At 40.8% G+C, this 19,152-nt stretch overlaps 1 protein-coding gene across 1 annotated transcript in view; it reads left to right on the plus strand.

Moving 5' to 3' along the window:
* kiaa0586 (KIAA0586 ortholog) overlaps nucleotides 1-19,152 on the plus strand; it is a 106,731-nt gene that overhangs the window by 57,215 nt on the left and 30,364 nt on the right. The window contains exons 19-26 of the mRNA XM_053509541.1: nucleotides 3,950-4,134; nucleotides 4,357-4,476; nucleotides 10,610-10,705; nucleotides 12,462-12,646; nucleotides 14,960-15,072; nucleotides 16,382-16,560; nucleotides 16,719-16,893; nucleotides 17,204-17,375. Of these exons, the coding sequence (XP_053365516.1) occupies nucleotides 3,950-4,134; nucleotides 4,357-4,476; nucleotides 10,610-10,705; nucleotides 12,462-12,646; nucleotides 14,960-15,072; nucleotides 16,382-16,560; nucleotides 16,719-16,893; nucleotides 17,204-17,375 (1,225 nt within the window). The remainder of the gene's footprint in view (nucleotides 1-3,949; nucleotides 4,135-4,356; nucleotides 4,477-10,609; nucleotides 10,706-12,461; nucleotides 12,647-14,959; nucleotides 15,073-16,381; nucleotides 16,561-16,718; nucleotides 16,894-17,203; nucleotides 17,376-19,152) is intronic.

The raw sequence follows: 19,152 nt of genomic DNA on the forward strand, positions 1-19,152 counted from the left end.
TCAATGGGATTAAGATCTGGGGAGTTTCCAGGCCATGGACCCAAAATTTCAACATTTGGTCCCCGAGCCACTTAGTTATCACTTTTGCCTTATGGCACAGTGCTCCATCGTGCTGGAAAATGTATTGATCTTCACCAAATTGTTGTTGCATTGTTGACAGAAGTTGCTGTTGGAGGGTGTTTTGGTACCATTCTTTATTCATGGCTGTGGTTTTGGGGCAAAATTGTTCCAAAAGTCTTCGTCTTACTGGGCGTACAGATGTGCTCACACCTGCCTGCTGCCATTCCTAAGCAAGCTCTGCACTGGTGGCACTCTGATCTCGCAGCTGAATCCTCTTTAGGAGACGATTCTGGCGCTTGCTGGACTTTCTTGGACGCCATGAAGCCTTCTTAACAAGAATTGCACCTCTTTCCTTGAAGTTCTTGATGATCCTGTAAATTGTTGATTTAGGTGCAATCTTAGTAGCCACAATATCTTTGCCTGTGAAGCCATTTTTATGACGCAATGATGGCTGCACGCGTTTCTTTGCAGGTTACCATGGTTAACAATGGAAGAACAATGATTTCAAGCATCACCCTCCTTTTAACATGTCAAGTCTGCCATTCTTACCCAATCAGCCTGACATAATGATCTTCAGCCTTGTGCTCGTCAACATTCTCACCTGAGTTAAAAAGACGATTACTGAAATGATCTCAGCAGGTCCTTTAATGACAGCAATTAAATGCAGTGGAAAGGTTTTTTTGGGATTAGGTTAATTTTCATGGCAAAGAAGGACTATGCAATTCATCTGATCACTCTTCATACCATTCTGGAGTATATGCAAATTGCTATTATCAAAACGTAAGCAGCAACTTTTCCAATTTCCAATATTTATGTAATTCTCAAAACCTTTGGCCATACCTGTAATAAATTGCAGGCTTTTTTTCGATTAAATAATTCCACAGGCCCATTTTGCGATTTAGATTTTTATCTGATTAATTGTGCGGCACTGCTGAATGCCATTTCAATGGGCTGAATTACTATTAACACCATAATCTATTTTAGGCAGGAATAAAGTCATAACCTATCTGATATTACAAAGACATTATTATTTTTTTTAATCTTTGGCTTTATAAAGGTTATATATTATATAATTCTACAGTTGGCATTTAGCTTTTCTTAAGCACTGCATACACACTACTTGATCATGGAGGTTATCTGAATACAGGGACCATCTCTGTAGACCCTACTTTTACAGAGAGCACACTATGGAACGGCAGTGGCTGCTGCTCCCTGAGGTGGTTTAATCGCATCAGACATTTCAGAGCAGTCTCCCTGCTTCAGTCCTAGTGGCTATCTTATTTCACATCACAGTTTGTTTGAGCATGTGTGTGTGTGTGTCTGACTGAAGCCCTGGTGGAAAGTTCCAGACTCGTTAATAACTTCCCAGACCGTGCTGCGGTGCTGTGTAGTGTGGATGTGAGGGGGCAGACCTGGCCAGACCCCCCCTCCATTGAAACTCTGCAGAGCTGGAGCTTTGAGCTGCCCTATTTTCCCGGCTCCGTGGCTCCCGGGAGAGGACAGTGGGATTGGCAGAGGCCCCCAGGGAAGCACAGAGAGTCTTTCATCTGCAGCAGCTGTTCAGACAGGCACATCCGCGGACTGCCTCAGAGTTTCAGACACCGGCTAAGTATGGCAGACGGCTTCCCACAAATCTGCTTATGAAGTTCTGCATGGCAGATCTGGGAAGGTACATATCAAGCCAAACTCTCCCTGATCGGAGATGATTTAATTCTGTACTTAAGATTTGATTGTCAGTTAAGCTACTTTCTACTTTATGCTACCTTTTGAGATATTCTGCAAATTTTCTTGTTGCAAAAGCATTGATGAATATAAAATTTTCAGTTTGTGCCAGATTTGGTCCTTTCCCTTTTTGTTTTTCCATCCAGTTTCAGAATGATACGTTCCTAGTGCACAATAGCAGTTTTGTTGCATATTTATACTACCAGATTGAAATGCACAAGGCTGCACACTCCTCCTACTGCAAGGTTGCCAAGCGGCTCTGCATAAGAGCACTAACCACTCAACACATGACCCAGGATTGGCTGGCACATCAGTAACGGTGGAGGCAAAGAGAGACACTGTGATCTCTATCCAAATTTAATGCAGCTACATTCTTCTGCTCCCGACAGCACGGCTTGGTCTCTGTCATGCACTGTTACACTGTTTGGTTGTTTCTTCTGTCTGCTACTAAAATCACTACTCGTTTCTTAACATGCATACTTCATGGTGTATTTATTTTGGATCATTTTTACTTTTCCCCTATCCTGAATTCAGGAATGCAAATGAATCTCTTCCCTGGTAACATTTTAACATCTATGCAACTGAACCCACATGTTTCCTATCAGATTTATTTTTTTCACTCCACACTAGTCAGAGCCTCTTGCCTCAAAGCCACCGTTTGGATCCCCTTCAGGCAAATTATGGAAATCATAAAGATACTTCTTATTTGCTTAGCTCAATAAAAAAAACCTGGAAAAACAGATTTCTGTGCCTGCAGCAGATTTACGCAAATACAAGCTCCCCTCTTGGGTGTTAATGTGGCATGGCCAAGCTCGTGTTCCTTTGCGATTGAGTAAACCCATGACCATTTGCGTGCCCCATGCCGAGGCAAGAGCCAGCGACCTGACTCTGTTAGCGTACTCTGGCTGAACTTCTTTGTCTCTTGGTCCACTTCCACAATGGACGCCGGTCATGAAGCTGGGCTGGCGTCCCAGCCTGGCAGATGTGTTTGTTTGTGTGTGCGCTTGGGTTTAAACAGGGTCCGAGTGTTGTGGATGTCCTTTATGACCTCTCTCGAGTAAAGGAGTAGATAGGTGTAGTTCAGCTCCAGCTGCTTCAGGGGAAGGCTGTTTTCAATATCCCATTCATGTGAGAGCACGGCTTGCTGCATGTCCGGGCGTGTAAATAGCACTGAGATGCTATCTTCTTTGTCAGAGCAGGGAGGCACGAGCAGAGCTTCAGGGCTTCGCTACAGGAATGCACTCATATTGCCAGAGTGCATCAGGAGTCCACGTGTATATTAGTGCTTTGAGTGCGGAACAATGCGTCAGGCTGCTGTGGTGCAGGAAGAAAATGAGGACAGATTGATTGTTCGTCTTTTTTTTTTATTTGTTGAGCACTTCCTCCTCTTTGTGGCATTGTTAGCACTGGTGATGCCAAGTTCAGACTAGCTGTCATTTATCTGCATTTTCCCTTTTCTCTCTGTCCGTATGCAAGTCGGTATGTGAGTTGGAGCTGTCAGTCTCTCGTAAAGGAATTGCAATTGAATTCTAACTACTTAAAAGGTTACATTATGTAATGCATTAAAATATTAACTATAACCACATTATGCATTCGCTTGAAGGATAAAATATGGATTGTGAAAAGTATTGCTTTCTCAAGCAAAAGATTATTTTATTTGTTAATTTTTTGGGTTAATATCTTTAGTAAGATTTGTCATGAGCTCATATATTTTAAAATTCATAAATTCAGATATTCAAAAAATTCAATCCATATTCCCGTTTTTTTGGTCAAACCTTTTAAATAATAGTAATTCTTCTACTATTGACTTTACAAGCAGAGTATAATATAATGGAGTTGTGTGTACAGTACACAAGTGATATACAGTATAATATGCTTGATAAAATACCATCTGAATTTCAGCCAAAGAAAAATAATGACAGTAACTATTGTACATTAACTGCTTAAATGTAAATTCAGTCTTAGGACCTATATAATATAAATCGGTGAAAAGTCCCTTTTACATTCTTTATCCAAAATGTTAATTTGGCTTAAACTCATTGAAAATTGATTTCTGAAGACATGCATATTTAAAAAAAAAAACGTTTCTTATTTAAAGGCTACAGTTTATTCTGATAGAATTGATGCGAGTTACGGCTTTAAAGTTTTATGATGTACACTTCCCTAGGCAAGCCCAGAGTTGATGTCCAGGGTGCTTTGCTTTCACGGGTTGTCATCCGTGACAAGCCTGCAACTGTAATAACCTCCATCCCTCCTGCCCCCAAAGTGACTCCAGTTATCCGTAAGCCCAACACCTTGCTGCTGGAAGTGCAGTCAGGACCCAAGAAACCTGCCCCAAACCTACAAATACAGGTAATAGCTCTCTTCTCCCAGAAGCTTGTCTCTCTGATCTTGTAATGTTATAACATTGCCTGAATAAATTTCACTTATACTCAGCATATCGATTTAGCTGACAGGTCAGAGTGCATTGTCTCTTCTGCCTGCAGTCCATCTAATGGCTTTATGTCTGCTGCTCAGTGCACACGTCCTGTTGCTTTCTCTACACTATAATTAAATGACTCTCTCTGCATCCAGGTTCAGCCCAGTGTGAACATCGAGAGCGTATCAGCCCTGAGCCGTACATCCTCTCCCCCACCTCCTCCTTCTCCTCCTCCTCCTCCTCCTCATCATCACCTCCCTTCTTCATCCTTTCAGGTAATCAGCCTACACAGGACATAAACACACTCCTCTTGTGCCTTCCATATGTGCGAGTCTTACACCAGACATAAGTCTCCTCGGGCTCAGCTACGCGATAATGTAGTCTGCTCCACGTTTAGGTTTATGCACCTGCAGTCATTAGGCTGCGTAGGTGTGTGGTAGCATCTCAATAAGACACCCGAAGCTCTTCCATCACTCTTCCACAGAGTGGAACTATAGATTAGAAGGGTGTCTCTGTTCGAGTTTGTGTGCCCCTGTGTTCTGTGTATATGTTTGTTTCTGCAACAGTGAAGGATTGTGCTGCTAGCAACACGGGCGTAATGTTTCCGCAGTCTATCAGGTCAAACTCACAGAACCTTCACTGTTTCTCTAGTGCTTCACTGTGTCTGTACTATGGGTGCACATTGCAGCCAGAAAGCCCATTATGTTTCTCATATAGCAGGTAGTCTTGGCTCTGTTGCTCTAAATGGATGGATATTAGATTTTGGCAGAGCTCCAAGCAGCTAGCTGGTATTTTCATTGGCATTTATCATTGACCTACCATTTATACCAAGCCTGCCATACAAGTCTGCATGTGAGCTGATGAGGAAGTGTTTCCGAGCAGCATGGCTGCATTGCTCTGTTACGTCTTGGCTGCTCACGCTCCAGCAATCTCAGTCCTTGCCTGTTCACATCCGGTTACTAGGCAACGCATGCGGCTCAGCAGGGTTGTCGGTTAGCCGATTTAGAGCGGGAGTGCCGAGAGGAAGGAGCATCAGTGAAGCTCGCCGGCGAATGAGGTCTGCTTTAGAAACACTAAACATTCCAGAAGCTCTTTACATCACTGCTCAGGCGCTGCAAGAGCTTCGGAAATGAGTCATTGGTGGTAAACTCTCCGCTCATGTTTATGCACTTTTGATGGCTCTGGCTGATAGTATAAAGGTCATCATTTCGCTCTTATGAATGATGTATCAACAGCTGAATCTGATTTTTGCTCCACGCAGTTCAAAGTGAATTGTATAATCCTTTTAACAATAGACATGGACACAAAACTGCTTCACAGAAATATGCTTGCAGAATTGTAATGAGCAAGCCAGAGGCAGCGGCAGGAAAAAGCTCCCAGAGGCAACATGAGAAACCTGCAGTGGAACCAGATTCAAAGGGTTTGGGTGACACCGCATAGTGGCATTTCACCAACATGGCTCACAGTCAGATTTGATCATTAAATGAATCCATGCAATTTCCACCATTATTATTATTTTTTTTCTGCATCCCTTGGCATATCTGTATAATCATATTCACATCTGGTGAGAGTGTTTTAAATTATTTATTTAAAAAAAACATTATTAATACCATCAGCGGTTATAGCAAGTATAGTATGTCCATCAGTCCAGTAGTAATGCATGACCTTCAAATAAAATAACAGTAAAATATCTAAAATATATTAGAAACGTCTAACTGCATTGGTAGACATAATTGTGTATGATTGAACTTGACAGTAAGATACATGTTATGTAGTTTAGTGTCTACAGGCTGCATTTAGAGTTGAGTTACATGTAGTTAACACTAAATTTGGGCTCACAGGGATTTAGCCATCAGGTATAACTAGGAACATAACTATTCAGAAGAGCTACAAAACACGATTTAAGCTAAAACTGAGGTGTCTTAGTTCCACAAGAGACTGACAAGCAGATAAAAATAGCAAGATAAAATACATATATTATGATCAGTGTTGGGTGTAACGCATTTGAGTACTTGGATTACTTTTTTGATGCAACGAGTAATTTAACGCGTTAGCTCCGCCATTTAAGTACTCAGTTATTTAGTTATTTTTTCAAAAATGTAATCAGTTATTTAGACAATTTAAGTTATTCGTGAGTGTGTATGTGAAAGTCGTCCCACAAACCCCGTCCCCGATAACCTGCCCCCCTCTGTTATTTCTGCTGCTATACCCCTATCTCACCTATGCAGTTTGACTATGCGAGGAATGACGCGCGGAAAGATGGTAACCTAATCACAGCATTAAAACTCGCGTAGGTGAGATAGGGGGTATTAGTAATTAACAGATTTTTCGCCAAGTGATGATGGGAAAATAATTATAAATGTCTTGACTAAAACAACATGCATGAGGAATCACATGGGAGTTTTCATTTTCTGCAATGGAAAAGTACTCTAACTAGTTAATTTTTTCAGAAAGTAACACTGTAATGTAGCTGATTACTTTTAAAGACAATATTTTTTTAATGTAAAAAAACGTGCTGGATCAAGCTCTATTATTATAATGTTGAATAATGAAAGAGGAAGCCCTAATGTTAAATTAAGATCAGCAGTATCTTACTACAATAAGTGCACTGTACTACAGTAAGTACTACAGTAAGTGCACTGGTCTGGGGTTTGCATGTTCTCTCTTTGCTTCTTTGCTTCTTCTGGGATTCTTTCAGGTAACCCTGTTTCCACCCACAGCCCAAAGACATGCACAGTAGGTCAAAAAAACTTTGCTTATTGTGTGATTGGATAGGTGAGAGTTTATGCTTGTACCCTGCAATGGATTGGCACCCCATCCAGGGTGTACTCCATCTTGAGCATTGGGATAGGGTCCAGCCCTCTGGTATAGCTAATGGATAGATTAATGGTTGGATAACTTTTTCTTCATTTCCAATTTTGGAGGGAAAAAAGCCAGGATTTTCAGTGTAGTCCTGTACGTTTGGACCCCATAGTATATATTGTTAGATTAGATTAGATTAGATTAGTGGTAAAGCGCTCGCCCTATCATCCGGAGAGCGCTGGTTCGATCCCCGGGTGATGCTGTTACCTCTCACAGCCGGAGGCCTAGAGAGAGCTGATTGGCTGAGCTCTCTCAGAGGGGCGGGATGAGAGGCACTCGGTGCTCCCACATTAATGACTGCTCTACAGCCAATCAGGGGCGTCTGTGAGCTCGCGCACGCAGTAGGAGCGGCTAGCGCTTTCCTCCGAGTGTGTTACTCCGCCCCTAACAGTGCGTGAGCAAGCAGTTCAAAAAGATGCGGTCGGCTGACGTCACACGGTTCGGAGGAAACACGCGATAGTCTTCGGCCCTCCCAGCTGAATAGTAGCAGTAGCCTTAATGTGGAAGCCCCCTAGTGACGGGGAGGAATTGGCCATGACTAAATTAGGGAAAAAATCTGGAGAAAAAAAAAATTAGATTAATTGTGCGACTTCGTTCTTTGTTCATGTGGAATTTAATTTGCTTTAAAAAAAAATGTATAACGCCATCTGTTGAATTTTGAAACTAAAATTTTTTTACGTTACTGTGAAGTGCGCAGAATGAAGGTGTGAAGTCGCGTTTATTAAGTAGATTTTGATTCCATACTCATAAGTGCGTATAAAAAATTTTAACAGCGCCATCTGTTGAATTTTGAGATGAACTAAGGATTTTTTAAAAGGTTGTTTTTTTGTTTTGATTTTTATTATTTTTTCATGATAAAAGGGCATTAAAATTAGTTTAGTAGTTTTTACGTGATGTGTGCACAAACAAACAGACACAAATTCCAAAAACCATTTTGATGTGTCCTATTACTCATCTTACATTCCCCCAAATAATTTTCTTTGCAAATATCTTGAATGTACAGACACGCCAACTTTACAGTTTTATATTTTATTTTATTTTGTTTGATTTATTAATTTATTATTATAATTATAATATTTTTTTCACTTTATACAAAAGACTTGCATTATATTAAATGTAAGTTAAATCTGATCAATCATGTTATATTATGGATAAAATCTATTCACACAATGACCTGCAGATGAAGTCGGATTAATTTTTGATCTGATTTTCTTGTCTTTAGAGAAAATAATCAAACCTGAACATGCTTTAGCATAAATCATTGCATACCTAAATGATGCCTGTATTTCAAATGTCTTTTCTTCAGGCGTATTTCTTTTATTCTTCTATTACGGTTTATTTTCAGCAACCTTGGACAGATCTTTGATTTCTGCTCTCCGGTTACATCTTTTGCTAGACGCGAGTGTAGCTTGCGGAATGCTAAATGCAGCAGTCACTATGTCTTTTTTTTTCCCCAGATGTGCTGTTTGCAGGTTAGTGGAGATGGTGAAGACTGTAACAGTAATGATCCTTTCCCCTGAGGAGGCGCGTTAGTCTGCTGAGAGCACAGTCACAGCTCGGTTGTCCTCGTTTCTACCAACTTTCTCCATTACTGTCCATCTTTCTTTGCATCAAGCTGCCAATGACTCATCGGCCTGGCACTCGTCAGCCTCAGAAGCACTCTGCGCTGTACGCACACACAAACACACACATTTACACAGTCTCCTAGTTACACACGCACACACACAAACAGCCTTTGATTCTTGCACATGCTTTCAAACCGAAAGCTCTCTTGCTCTTGCTTTTCTGGCCTGTGTTCTGTCTGACAGAGGGAATTGAATATGACCACACCTCACTAAACATGCCAAGATGACACATACGAAGTGTGCTGAAAAATAGATGAGTGTGTCCTCGAAGACTTGTCTGTGAGCACAGTGCTTGGTTTTGCAGCACCTAGTGCAACTGGGTTGGAATTTATTTCAGGCGCAGCTTTCACAATTCCCATGCGGCTGGATTTGCCTTGGATATGGGTCGGATTCACAAAGCAGTGTTTTGGAAAAAGAATTCTCTGTATGTTTTTTTTTTTTTTCCCTGTTTTTGTGGGGGAGTGAGAGACTGTGCGAAAGATAGTGGTTTATATGTTACTTTTCCTGCAATTGCAGTGAACTGATTGGTTATTGACCTGCTTGTGTCTCGCAGCCTATTTGAATGCTGCAAGCGTGTGTGTGTGTGTGTGTGTGTGTGTATGTATGCGTGTATGTGTGTATATGTGTGGGTGGCAGTAGGGAATAGTAATGAATGATATAACTAAGGGGCGCTGTCGGTTTCTGTAGCAGGCCCTCTCTGTTGTTTCACGCACATGTGTAGCGCTCTTCTCGTTTGTATGCGTACATCATCATTACATACTACACCCACAGTTCTCGAAGTGCGATACGTGATTTTCTAAATACACCGCAGAGATGGTGATCATGATCGCCCACAAGCTGACTGAAATTATGTAAAAGTTAAATTACATTAGATAAGTTATTATAATTAACAGGTCAGTTAAACCTGAATGGGTTTAAACCAAAACTATTATAAATTACACCAATTTGAAATACTACATTTAAATCCTGGTGTTGTTATTAATATCAGTGATAAAATCTTATATAAAAGTCTACATTTTACAAGATCTAACTCAAATGTAAAGCTTTATGGCCTCCATTAACATGCAATCATACATATTTCCCTTATATTCTAATATTAGAATATATTACTTTGGTTCATAGCGTTTTTGCTGCAATATTAGATTTTTTTTAAAACTGGAACATGTCTATGGTTTGACAGGAAAAAATGCACGTTAGCTGCGATGTAATCCAAAGATCATTCTGGACTTAAGAGCTAGTAAATATGGTGCACCTGTGATGTGTTTTCCTCTGCAGAGCGCACTGCACAGTGTCTTGTCTGTGTCTGCTTAGCTTCGGCTCCATCTCACGCTGAGTGAACATGAATCAAGGAGCTCTCTTGGTTACCATAGCGACGAAGACGAGCAGGCAGAGCCAGTGTTTGTGACCCTGGGGGAAGGACTTGTGATTCTTTCATATAAAAAAACTCATGAGCAGGACAGCTCATGACCTCTGCAATCAGTGTGTGCGCGCGCAGGAGTTGATTCCTAAGGGGCATTTTTTTTATTTTTGCCCCTCATGTAACATAATGTGCTTGAGAGGAATGAGTGAGCATCACGAAAGAGTAATTGTGCTCTTCGTTACTCAGCGCCATGGCCCTGATAAGAGGCAGCAGGGATTGGCGGAAAGAGCATCAGGAGATACTTAAGGGCCTGTGTGTGTGTGTGAGCGTGTGTGTGTGTGTGTGTAAGAGAGTTGTGTACGTGCAAAATGGACGGTGCTATGTGATAATTGCATTTCAAACAGCATTGTTTTATGGTGCATGGTCAACTGTAATCACCTGCTTCAGACTGACATCATGATCTTTAATAATTCATACACTTACAAGCTCATAATCCCCAAGGCTATTAATGGCATGGGGATTTTACTTATGTTGTGCGCCTCATTGACCTTCTATTCCCAGACTGAACGCCCAGACGCCCGTGCGTTCGGGAACGTGACAGAGGAGACTGATGGCTTTCCCGGAACCAACGTCTTGGAGGTGACAGACAACAGCCAGGTAAATCGAATTAAAGTGCAACACAATGTGAAGTTGTCCTGATCGCACAAGTTTGAGCACACACCACAAAGGTCATCTGCTCACTTGCCTAGGGGCTGACAGCACCCAGTCCGCCTTAAAAACAGAAATTCATCCGCAAATTAAGGTTAATTTAACCGCAAATATACATTAGGTCTGACGGCACCTTTCCGGAAACATCAGACGTGAAGGGCTTAGCACGCGGTTAACAAGATTTGCACAAGAAGAGGGTTAAAGACAACATCACTTTCACTGATTACCCATACAGAAAGAATGGATTATAAAACCTACCCTCGAAAAAGTCGATTTGGGCGATTGGTACTGGAAGGGCGTGGTGCGTTTATGTGTGTGTGCGTGTGTGCACAGCCCGTAACCCTCTTTGTTCAGTGCCACTCAGACACTAGCTGTTCAAGAATTCGTCTCACATCACAGTTCAGTCAAGCATACACCCAAAGCCATAAGCCTCCCATATTTATGGCTAACAAGCAGAGAAAGCTGCTCAGGATATCACACTGTAGGCCCATTCCAGGTCGGTCAAGGGCAAGCATCAGTTAGCACAGAAATAGCACAGCGGTCGTTAGACTGAGAGAAGAGACGATCCATGTTGTTCTCACATGCTTTTGTATCTAGTGAAGAGGAAGAGTGTAGATAATGAAAATAGAAGAAGGTTAAGGCACTTGGAATAACATGGCCTAATCCACATTGCCCCCTTTTGGTTGTGGAAGCAAACTGCAGGCACAGACCTGCCGTATCTTTTTTTCATAGACAAGTGAAGAGTTACAATTATACAAGATTATTATATATTATATACGATTCCATGAGAAGCACCGCATATTTTGCAATTGAATATTTTTTTGTAATTGAATAGCGGTGGAAAGCTAGAGCCGTGTCAGAATTAAACTGCTCATTGGATTGTTTTTCGTGACGGTTAAGGTCAGAGCTATTGTTCCAGCACTTCAAACAAACCAAACAGAGAAGACTATAAAAGAATTTAAGTGCTGTGCATGAGATTTGCCTTTAATTAGGCTAAAAATCCAATTATGCCTGGCACTCTTTCTTCCACTTAGTCTTCTAGCCCTCCCAGCTGTCAAATAAAGGGCGCAGCCACTCCAGCCCAGACCTCATCAAACAAGCCCTGTCTCCAGGAGCAACCAGGGCCAGATGCCCACTCCTAAAATGTCACTGCTCTAAGCTTCCAGTGTTTCCACTCTGGCGGACTGGGACTGTGATGGAGCCATAAACTTCAAACAAACTCAGTGACTGGCAAACAACGCCAAGTTTTTTTTTTCTTTCTTTTTTTCTCTGTTTTTTGCTAAGAATCTCACACTCTCTTTTTCTCCATTATTTCCACCCTCTTTCTGTGTGTCTCTGGAGCCTGGCCACTGGAAATGAGCCATTTGGTCCAGGCTTACCCAAGGCTCTCTGACTTAGGAGGAATCAGCCTCCTAGGAATTTGCCAGAGGAATTTGTGCATAATGCAAACCAGTGACCAAAGGGTTCAGTGCTAACTCACATAACTGAAAGCAGTAAAACAGAAGACGTATGTCTCACTTTTCTCAATCCTGCTAAGACGATATTGGCTGCTTTGATTGTGCATGTTGTCTAATATATGTTTGCAGTTCTCAGCTAAAGAGTACATGTCCCTACCTATGATTGTGGTGAGATTGATATCCTTGTTGTACATACCCTGTGTTTTATTGTAAAACTAACTAGTTCTTTTGGTCTCCTGTAAAATTAGGAGCCTGAGATGGAGGGCGAATTTCCTGATTCTCCTATAGAGTTGCATGGACTGCCGTCTCCCCCAGCTGCTCTGTACCATGGACCCACGTTCCCAACACAACCGCACCAGCCTAGTACCCTCACCCAACCCATACTTGCTGCCATCCAGCACAGAGAGACCCTGGAGAACAGACTTGTTGAGTGGTAAGGGGGTTGTATTTTTTTTTTACCATTTGCTGCACTTCATCAACCCTTGTCTCAATGCTGTGGTTTACAGACATTTTTTTAATGTTTAGTTTAGGGAACTTTTTATGCATGGGCTGTGCCGCTATGGCCTCTTCATTACCCCACCCCATTCCCCCACCCCACCCCTCTGTTTCTATTGGCCTGCATGGTCAGTACCAGTCAAATGTTTAGACACAAGTTTGGGTTTATTTTCCACATTGTAGAACAATACTGAACAATACTGCATAAGTAGCAGACACATCTCGATATCAACTGTTCAAATGAGATTATTACATATTTTGGATGCCTTCAGCATTGTTTTACAATATACAGTCGTGGCCAAAAGTTTTGAGAATTGCACAAATATTGGAAATTGGAAAAGTTGCTGCTTAGGTTTTTATAATAGCAATTTGCATATACTCCAGAATGTTATGAAGAGTGATTAGATGAATTGCATAGTCCTTCTTTGCCATGAAAATTAACTTAATCCCAAAAAACTTTTCCATTGCTATCATTTAAGAACCTGCTGAGATCATTTCAGTAATCGTCTTGTTAACTCAGGTGAGAATGTTGACGAGCACAAGGCTGGACATCATTATGTCAGGCTGATTGGGTTAGAATGGCAGACTTGACATGTTAAAAGGAGGGGCATGCTTGAAATCGTTGTTCTTCTATTGTTAACCATGGTAACCTGCAAAGAAACGCGTGCAGCCATGGGCTCGCTCACAATTTTGCCCAAAAACACAGCCATGAATAAAGAATGGTACCAAAACACCCTCCAACAGCAACTTCTTCCAACAATCCAACAACAGTTTGGTGAAGAACAATGCATTTTCCAGCACGATGGAGCACCATAAGGCAAAAGTGATAACTATGTGGCTCGGGGACCAAAACGTTGAAATTTTGGGTCCATGGCCTGGAAACTCCCCAGATCTTAATCCCATTGAGAACTTATGGTCAATCCTCCAGAGGCGGGTGGACAAACAAAAACCCACTAATTCTGACAAACTCCAAGAAGTGATTATGAAAGAATGGGTTGCTATCAGTCAGGATTTGGCCCAGAAGTTGATTGAGAGCATGCCCAGTCGAATTGCAGAGGTCCTGAAAAAAAGGGCCAACACTGCAAATACTGACTCTTTGCATAAATCATGTTATTGTCGATAAAAGCCTTTGAAACGTATGAAGTGCTTGTAATTATATTTCAGTACATCACAGAAACAACTGAAACAAAGATCTAAAAGCAGTTTAGCAGCAAACTTTGTAAAAACTAATATTTGTGTCATTCTCAAAACTTTTGGCCACGACTGTAGAAGGTATTTAAAATTAGGAAACACCAATGAGTTAGAAGATGTGTCCAAACTTTTGACTGGTACTGTACAAGAGACAGACACCGGGTTCTGTTCTAATTACTTTTTTTTTCTTTACATTTTTTATTTTTATAATCTTTATATTTTATTATTTTTATCAATAGATTTTGCCAAACAAAGCAACTTAAAAAAAAAAGATTTATATTTAGATGTCAAATGAGCTAATCTAAGTAAGAGGTGACAGTAGCAAGGAAAAAACCCTCTGCGATGACATAAGAAAGAAACCTTGAGTGGATGTATAAAGAGAGATCTCCCCTGTGTGACATACAGTAGTTTGAATGTTGCAAATGTTTTAAAGACCGCCGTACATCCGTGAATGATGATTCTAGCCAAGGTGGCTCGGAGCCCAGTTGTTCAGGTGCACTTGCAGAAACTGGGTGGTTGCCACATCGCCCATAGAGTCCTGACCACGCCCCATGCCATTTCCACATGTTTGGGCCATTAAAGGAGTTCCTGGGAGACCAACACTTCAGACGTGATCAAGGATCCAGCTTGACACTTAGAAATCATTCTACCCCTAAGCTGTAGTGAAATCCTGGGATAAGTGCATTAGTGTTACAGGAGATTATACAGAGAAATAAGGGTAGTTATTACTTTTAAAACTGTGTTTGAATGATACAATCAAAGGTCCTGGTTTGACTTGAGCGTCTCTTGTAATTACTTGCTATAAATTTGGTAATAACGGGCAATTATTTATCATTATGTTTTATTTTTTATAGTTTGGAATCAGATTTATTAAATATAAGCAAAATTTGTATTTGGTAAGTATAACAATTTCTGCAGTATTTACATAAACTTCTTTTCACCTTCAGACATTTTCTGAACCCCTGCCCAATTCTGTTTAATACTGTAACAGTGAAACATTACATATATTACATTACATAAATATAAGCAGTTTTGAGTGACAGTTTTTTTGCTCATGTAGGGTGGAGCAGCAGGTAATGACAAGGATGATAGTCAGGATGTTCCCTCGACCAGCCCATACAGATCCAACCACCCAGTCAGAGCCAGAGGACAGTGCTACCTCAGACACCAGAGGTAAATCAAATCCTCCCGATAGTTTTGTGATATTAAATCATGACACTAGGTATTTTATGAAGAACATAGTAGTGCTGAAATGCTCTGGTCACCTATCACTGTCAGTATAATAATACCTACACTACATTGCCACCTGCGTTTAAGTCCAGTGTTGCTTCAACCAATAAATTGCTTTTATTCAAGATGCAAAATAAAAAAAAAAAACACAGTTAAGGTTATCTGATGGAAACCGGTAGAATACAGAGCCTTTTTGTTTTTAAGTCTCATAATTTTGATTCATAGTTCGTGCAGAAGTGAGCGGTGCATTTGTCAAATCTGTCGGTGCACTGGGACATGGTTTTTCCTCATTAAAGGAAGATTGCTCTTCCTCATTCCCCGCACTCCTCCTCTCCTCCATTTCACTCGGCTCACTTCAACTCAACCCACGCTCTCCCTGCCCGCCTCATTAATCCCCACTCTCGTTTAATAGAAAGATCAATGACGTATCAAATTTGCAGAGGAGGCTACAAGTCTGCAAGCAGCAAACCCTAGTCAGCACATTCATAGACTGACTGGAGTCTTCTGCTGAAGTGGGCATCCTAGTGCTCCAATGTCTCAGAATGAAGCGTTCATTCCAAGAAAGCTGCATTACAATTTGTGCTTTTTGTGTGTAAAAGTAATGCTGACGGGTCATGAATGCAAAGTAGAAAGTCGTGAGAATGTTTCTGTTTTAGAATCAGGAACTTGTTAAGGTTTAGTTAGCAGTTAAAATATTGCAGAATGCTGACCACTGTTTTTACAGCATTATATAATGTTTTGCTATTAACCTAATTAGTGATTTCCAATAATATTGGTTGCCTTATACTGACTAAGGAGCCTTTTGTTTAATATAGCGGTAAATAAAAAAAAAGTCTCCACGGGGAGGAGTTATTCTTTCAGGTCTGTGCTGGGTGAGGACACAGGAGTACTAGAGGCCCACCGACATATTGAAATAGTTCTATTTGATCAAGAGACATTGGTCAGAAATGGAGAATGGTTTCATGACAGGCCTGAGCCAGGGTCTGTTAGCAGCCAAACAATGTCAGACTGTCAGCAGAATGCTGATTGTTCCTGGCACTGGCCTAAAATTGCCCTGGACACTGAAATATGGAGATTTATGTGGCACCATTTTGTCTCAGACAATCATATATTACCACATTCCCTTCTTTGCTCCAAACTGCCTCTGCAGAATACAGAATATCCTCAACCAGAACTAGACACATTTTTAATGAAATCATAGCCATTTATGTGTGTAATGACGAGGGCTTTTCTGTGTTTTTCTAAGGGTTAGTGGAGACAGCAAGAGTGCTGCAGCTGTTTGTGAATGCTGGCGTGCCAGTGGACTTGGAGCTCATCCGGCAGTATGTCAATGAGGTGCTGGCTGATATGATTGCCCTAACGCTGGCCCAGAGAGAGGGCCCAAGAGAGTCTCCTGCTCCATCTTTAGCAAAGGGTACACACAATCAGCAGGTAAATAGGTTCACATAAAGCACTGTGCACACACCCACCCAGTTTTTATTCCTTTAATAATTTCTTTGTTAACACATCAGTGCTAGTTCATCCATTGTTAATGATGATTAGGTTTTCAGAGGCACCTGTGTTCTAATGATTTGTTAATTCTGTCACAGGAGAGTGCAGTTCCGACACCAGTGCCAACTCCCGAACCCAGTGTGAAAGAGAATCCTCCAGCTCTGAGGGAGGTGCCCTCTCCCATCAGTACTCCAGATCTCTCAGCGCATCCTTCCCCTGCTCATTCACCCAGAGATTCCCAGCATGCACAGCCTCAGCAGCCAGTTTTACCCGGTCTGACAGTCTTTACGTTAAGCACATTTTAAGGCCTTTTGCATGTTTCTTTTATATGGTTATTATTTACTTTAGTAGTTCCAATCCTGGTCCTGGAGGACCCCCGCTGACCTGAATATTTTAGTGTTGTTTTTTTCTCTGGGATAGTGTTTATCCCAGTACACATGAGTGAACCAATCAGCTATGTAACAATCTTTTCTGAGTAAGAAACGCTAAATTGTGCTTGCCAGGGGTCGTCGAAGGCGAGGGTTGGGAACCACTGGTCTACTTTCTTAAGACCTTTCCCATTAAAACATTGTCCTTCTCTCAGAACCAGAAAAGGAGCAAGTGAAAACACCTGTATGCACTCCAGTTCCATCTCCCAGAAGGATACAGACTCCAGAGTCACCAAGCATTCACAACCAACCATGGGGAAATGCAGAGCTTCCTCTTACAGAAGAGAAACCACACAGTGAGGAAGACGAGCAGCAACCTCTACCAAAGTAATTTTTTCCTATATTGTCCCAGCGAGTGCTGATTATTTAGCTATCAATATGGCACATTTGCCTCAATGCATTACAGTTTTTCTCAGTTGCTTTGGAGCATTTCTCGAATCAGTCTTTATATTTGCATTACAGTTAGTGCACTCTCAAAACAATTAGTACAAACAGCACAACACATTGGATTTCTTGCAAAAGCATGTACTTTACTCAAAATCCTTAGGTATTCCTTTAAAAGTAAGTTTTTGTGTCAATGAAAATGTCATCACCATCAGAATGACATGTCTTTTTGCCATTGTTTATATACGGTGAAGTCAAAATGTTTAGTCATGTTGTCAGAATGACATTGCATGGTTTTAGGATTTCCTGATATAAAATATGGTTTGGTTTACAGTAATTGGCAATGCAAAATGCTGAATTTCTTCTGTATGGGATCTATGAAATTCAACAGCACAAATTTACCAATGCAGTATCACATGCAATATTCACGTTATTTCAGCTATTTGATTCGTGCCCACTGACACAAATTGCTCTTTTTTTCGTGTCAGACAGGACGATTTTTAAACCAATTCACTGCTGTGGTAATTGTCTTGTGATGTTCACTATGTTCGATCAATTACAATAACAGCTATATCATCAGCACGTTTCATCAATATATTTTACAATATTCGATTTTATTGCGAATTTCCTTACAGCTATTTTTCTGTATGTATATTTAATCTGTTTTATTTATCCAGAAGTGAATTGTTTTCAAAATCATGTTCTCTGGCACGAAAAGAGAATCGTGTTGTCTGGCATAAAAAAACTCTCGAAATTTGTATCGGTGTGCACAAATCAAAGTTTACACAAATTACTGTACGTGACTATTGCATGAAATGCTGTGACACTATGGAATATTGAGACCGAACAGGATTCACACTTTTAATTGTACTTTTACTAGTGGACTGAAAAAAAAAAGAATTACAATATAACATCATATAATGTCATTGTGATAAGAAAAATAAGGACACAAAAGCACAATGGGAAAAAAATATAAAATTACAAATGGTAAACAAAGGAAACACCTCTTAGGCAAAACTGTGCATGCTGTTGTCTGTCTCTATACCCCCTGATGACCCAGTCTGTCAGGCCACAGATTTTCATCAGCATCACAGCAAATATCATCCCTTGCAATACAACGTGGAAAAAATCTTCTTGAGTGTCTAATCCAGGCTCTGCAGGCTTCCACAGTGATATCCTCACATGCTGCATTCATATCCGCCAGAAGGGACATCTGTGTATGTGACTGGCGATCATAGACCTTCCATCTCCATGATGAGTAAAACTCCTCAATTGGATTAAGGAATGGGGAACATGGTGGGAGGAATTTCATTAACATTTTTTATGGGTTAAAAACCATTGCCTGATGGTGTTTGAGTGATTAAAAACTCAGATTATCCCAAAGTATCACGTATCTGGCCAAATCATCTTGAAATGGACCCGTATTAGGGATGGAAGCCCTATAGAGGGTCTCTAGGAATATGAGTAAATACTGTGTATTGTATGGGCCTATAAGGGGAATATGAGTTAGAACACCATACTCTGAAATAGCAGCACACACAGTGATATTTCCTACCCGCTAGCCTGGCCTTGGAGATTTTAACAACTGGATTAACTATTTTGCATTCAGTAACTTGTGCAGTGAACTGATGCTGAAATGATTTAGAAGTTGAGATTATTTAAATGAAATTAGTATAATATATATTAAACAACATGACATAAACAAGTGGAAATGTAGAAA

This window comes from Clarias gariepinus, chromosome 13 (genome assembly GCF_024256425.1).
Source record: "Clarias gariepinus isolate MV-2021 ecotype Netherlands chromosome 13, CGAR_prim_01v2, whole genome shotgun sequence".
Taxonomy (NCBI): domain Eukaryota; kingdom Metazoa; phylum Chordata; class Actinopteri; order Siluriformes; family Clariidae; genus Clarias; species Clarias gariepinus.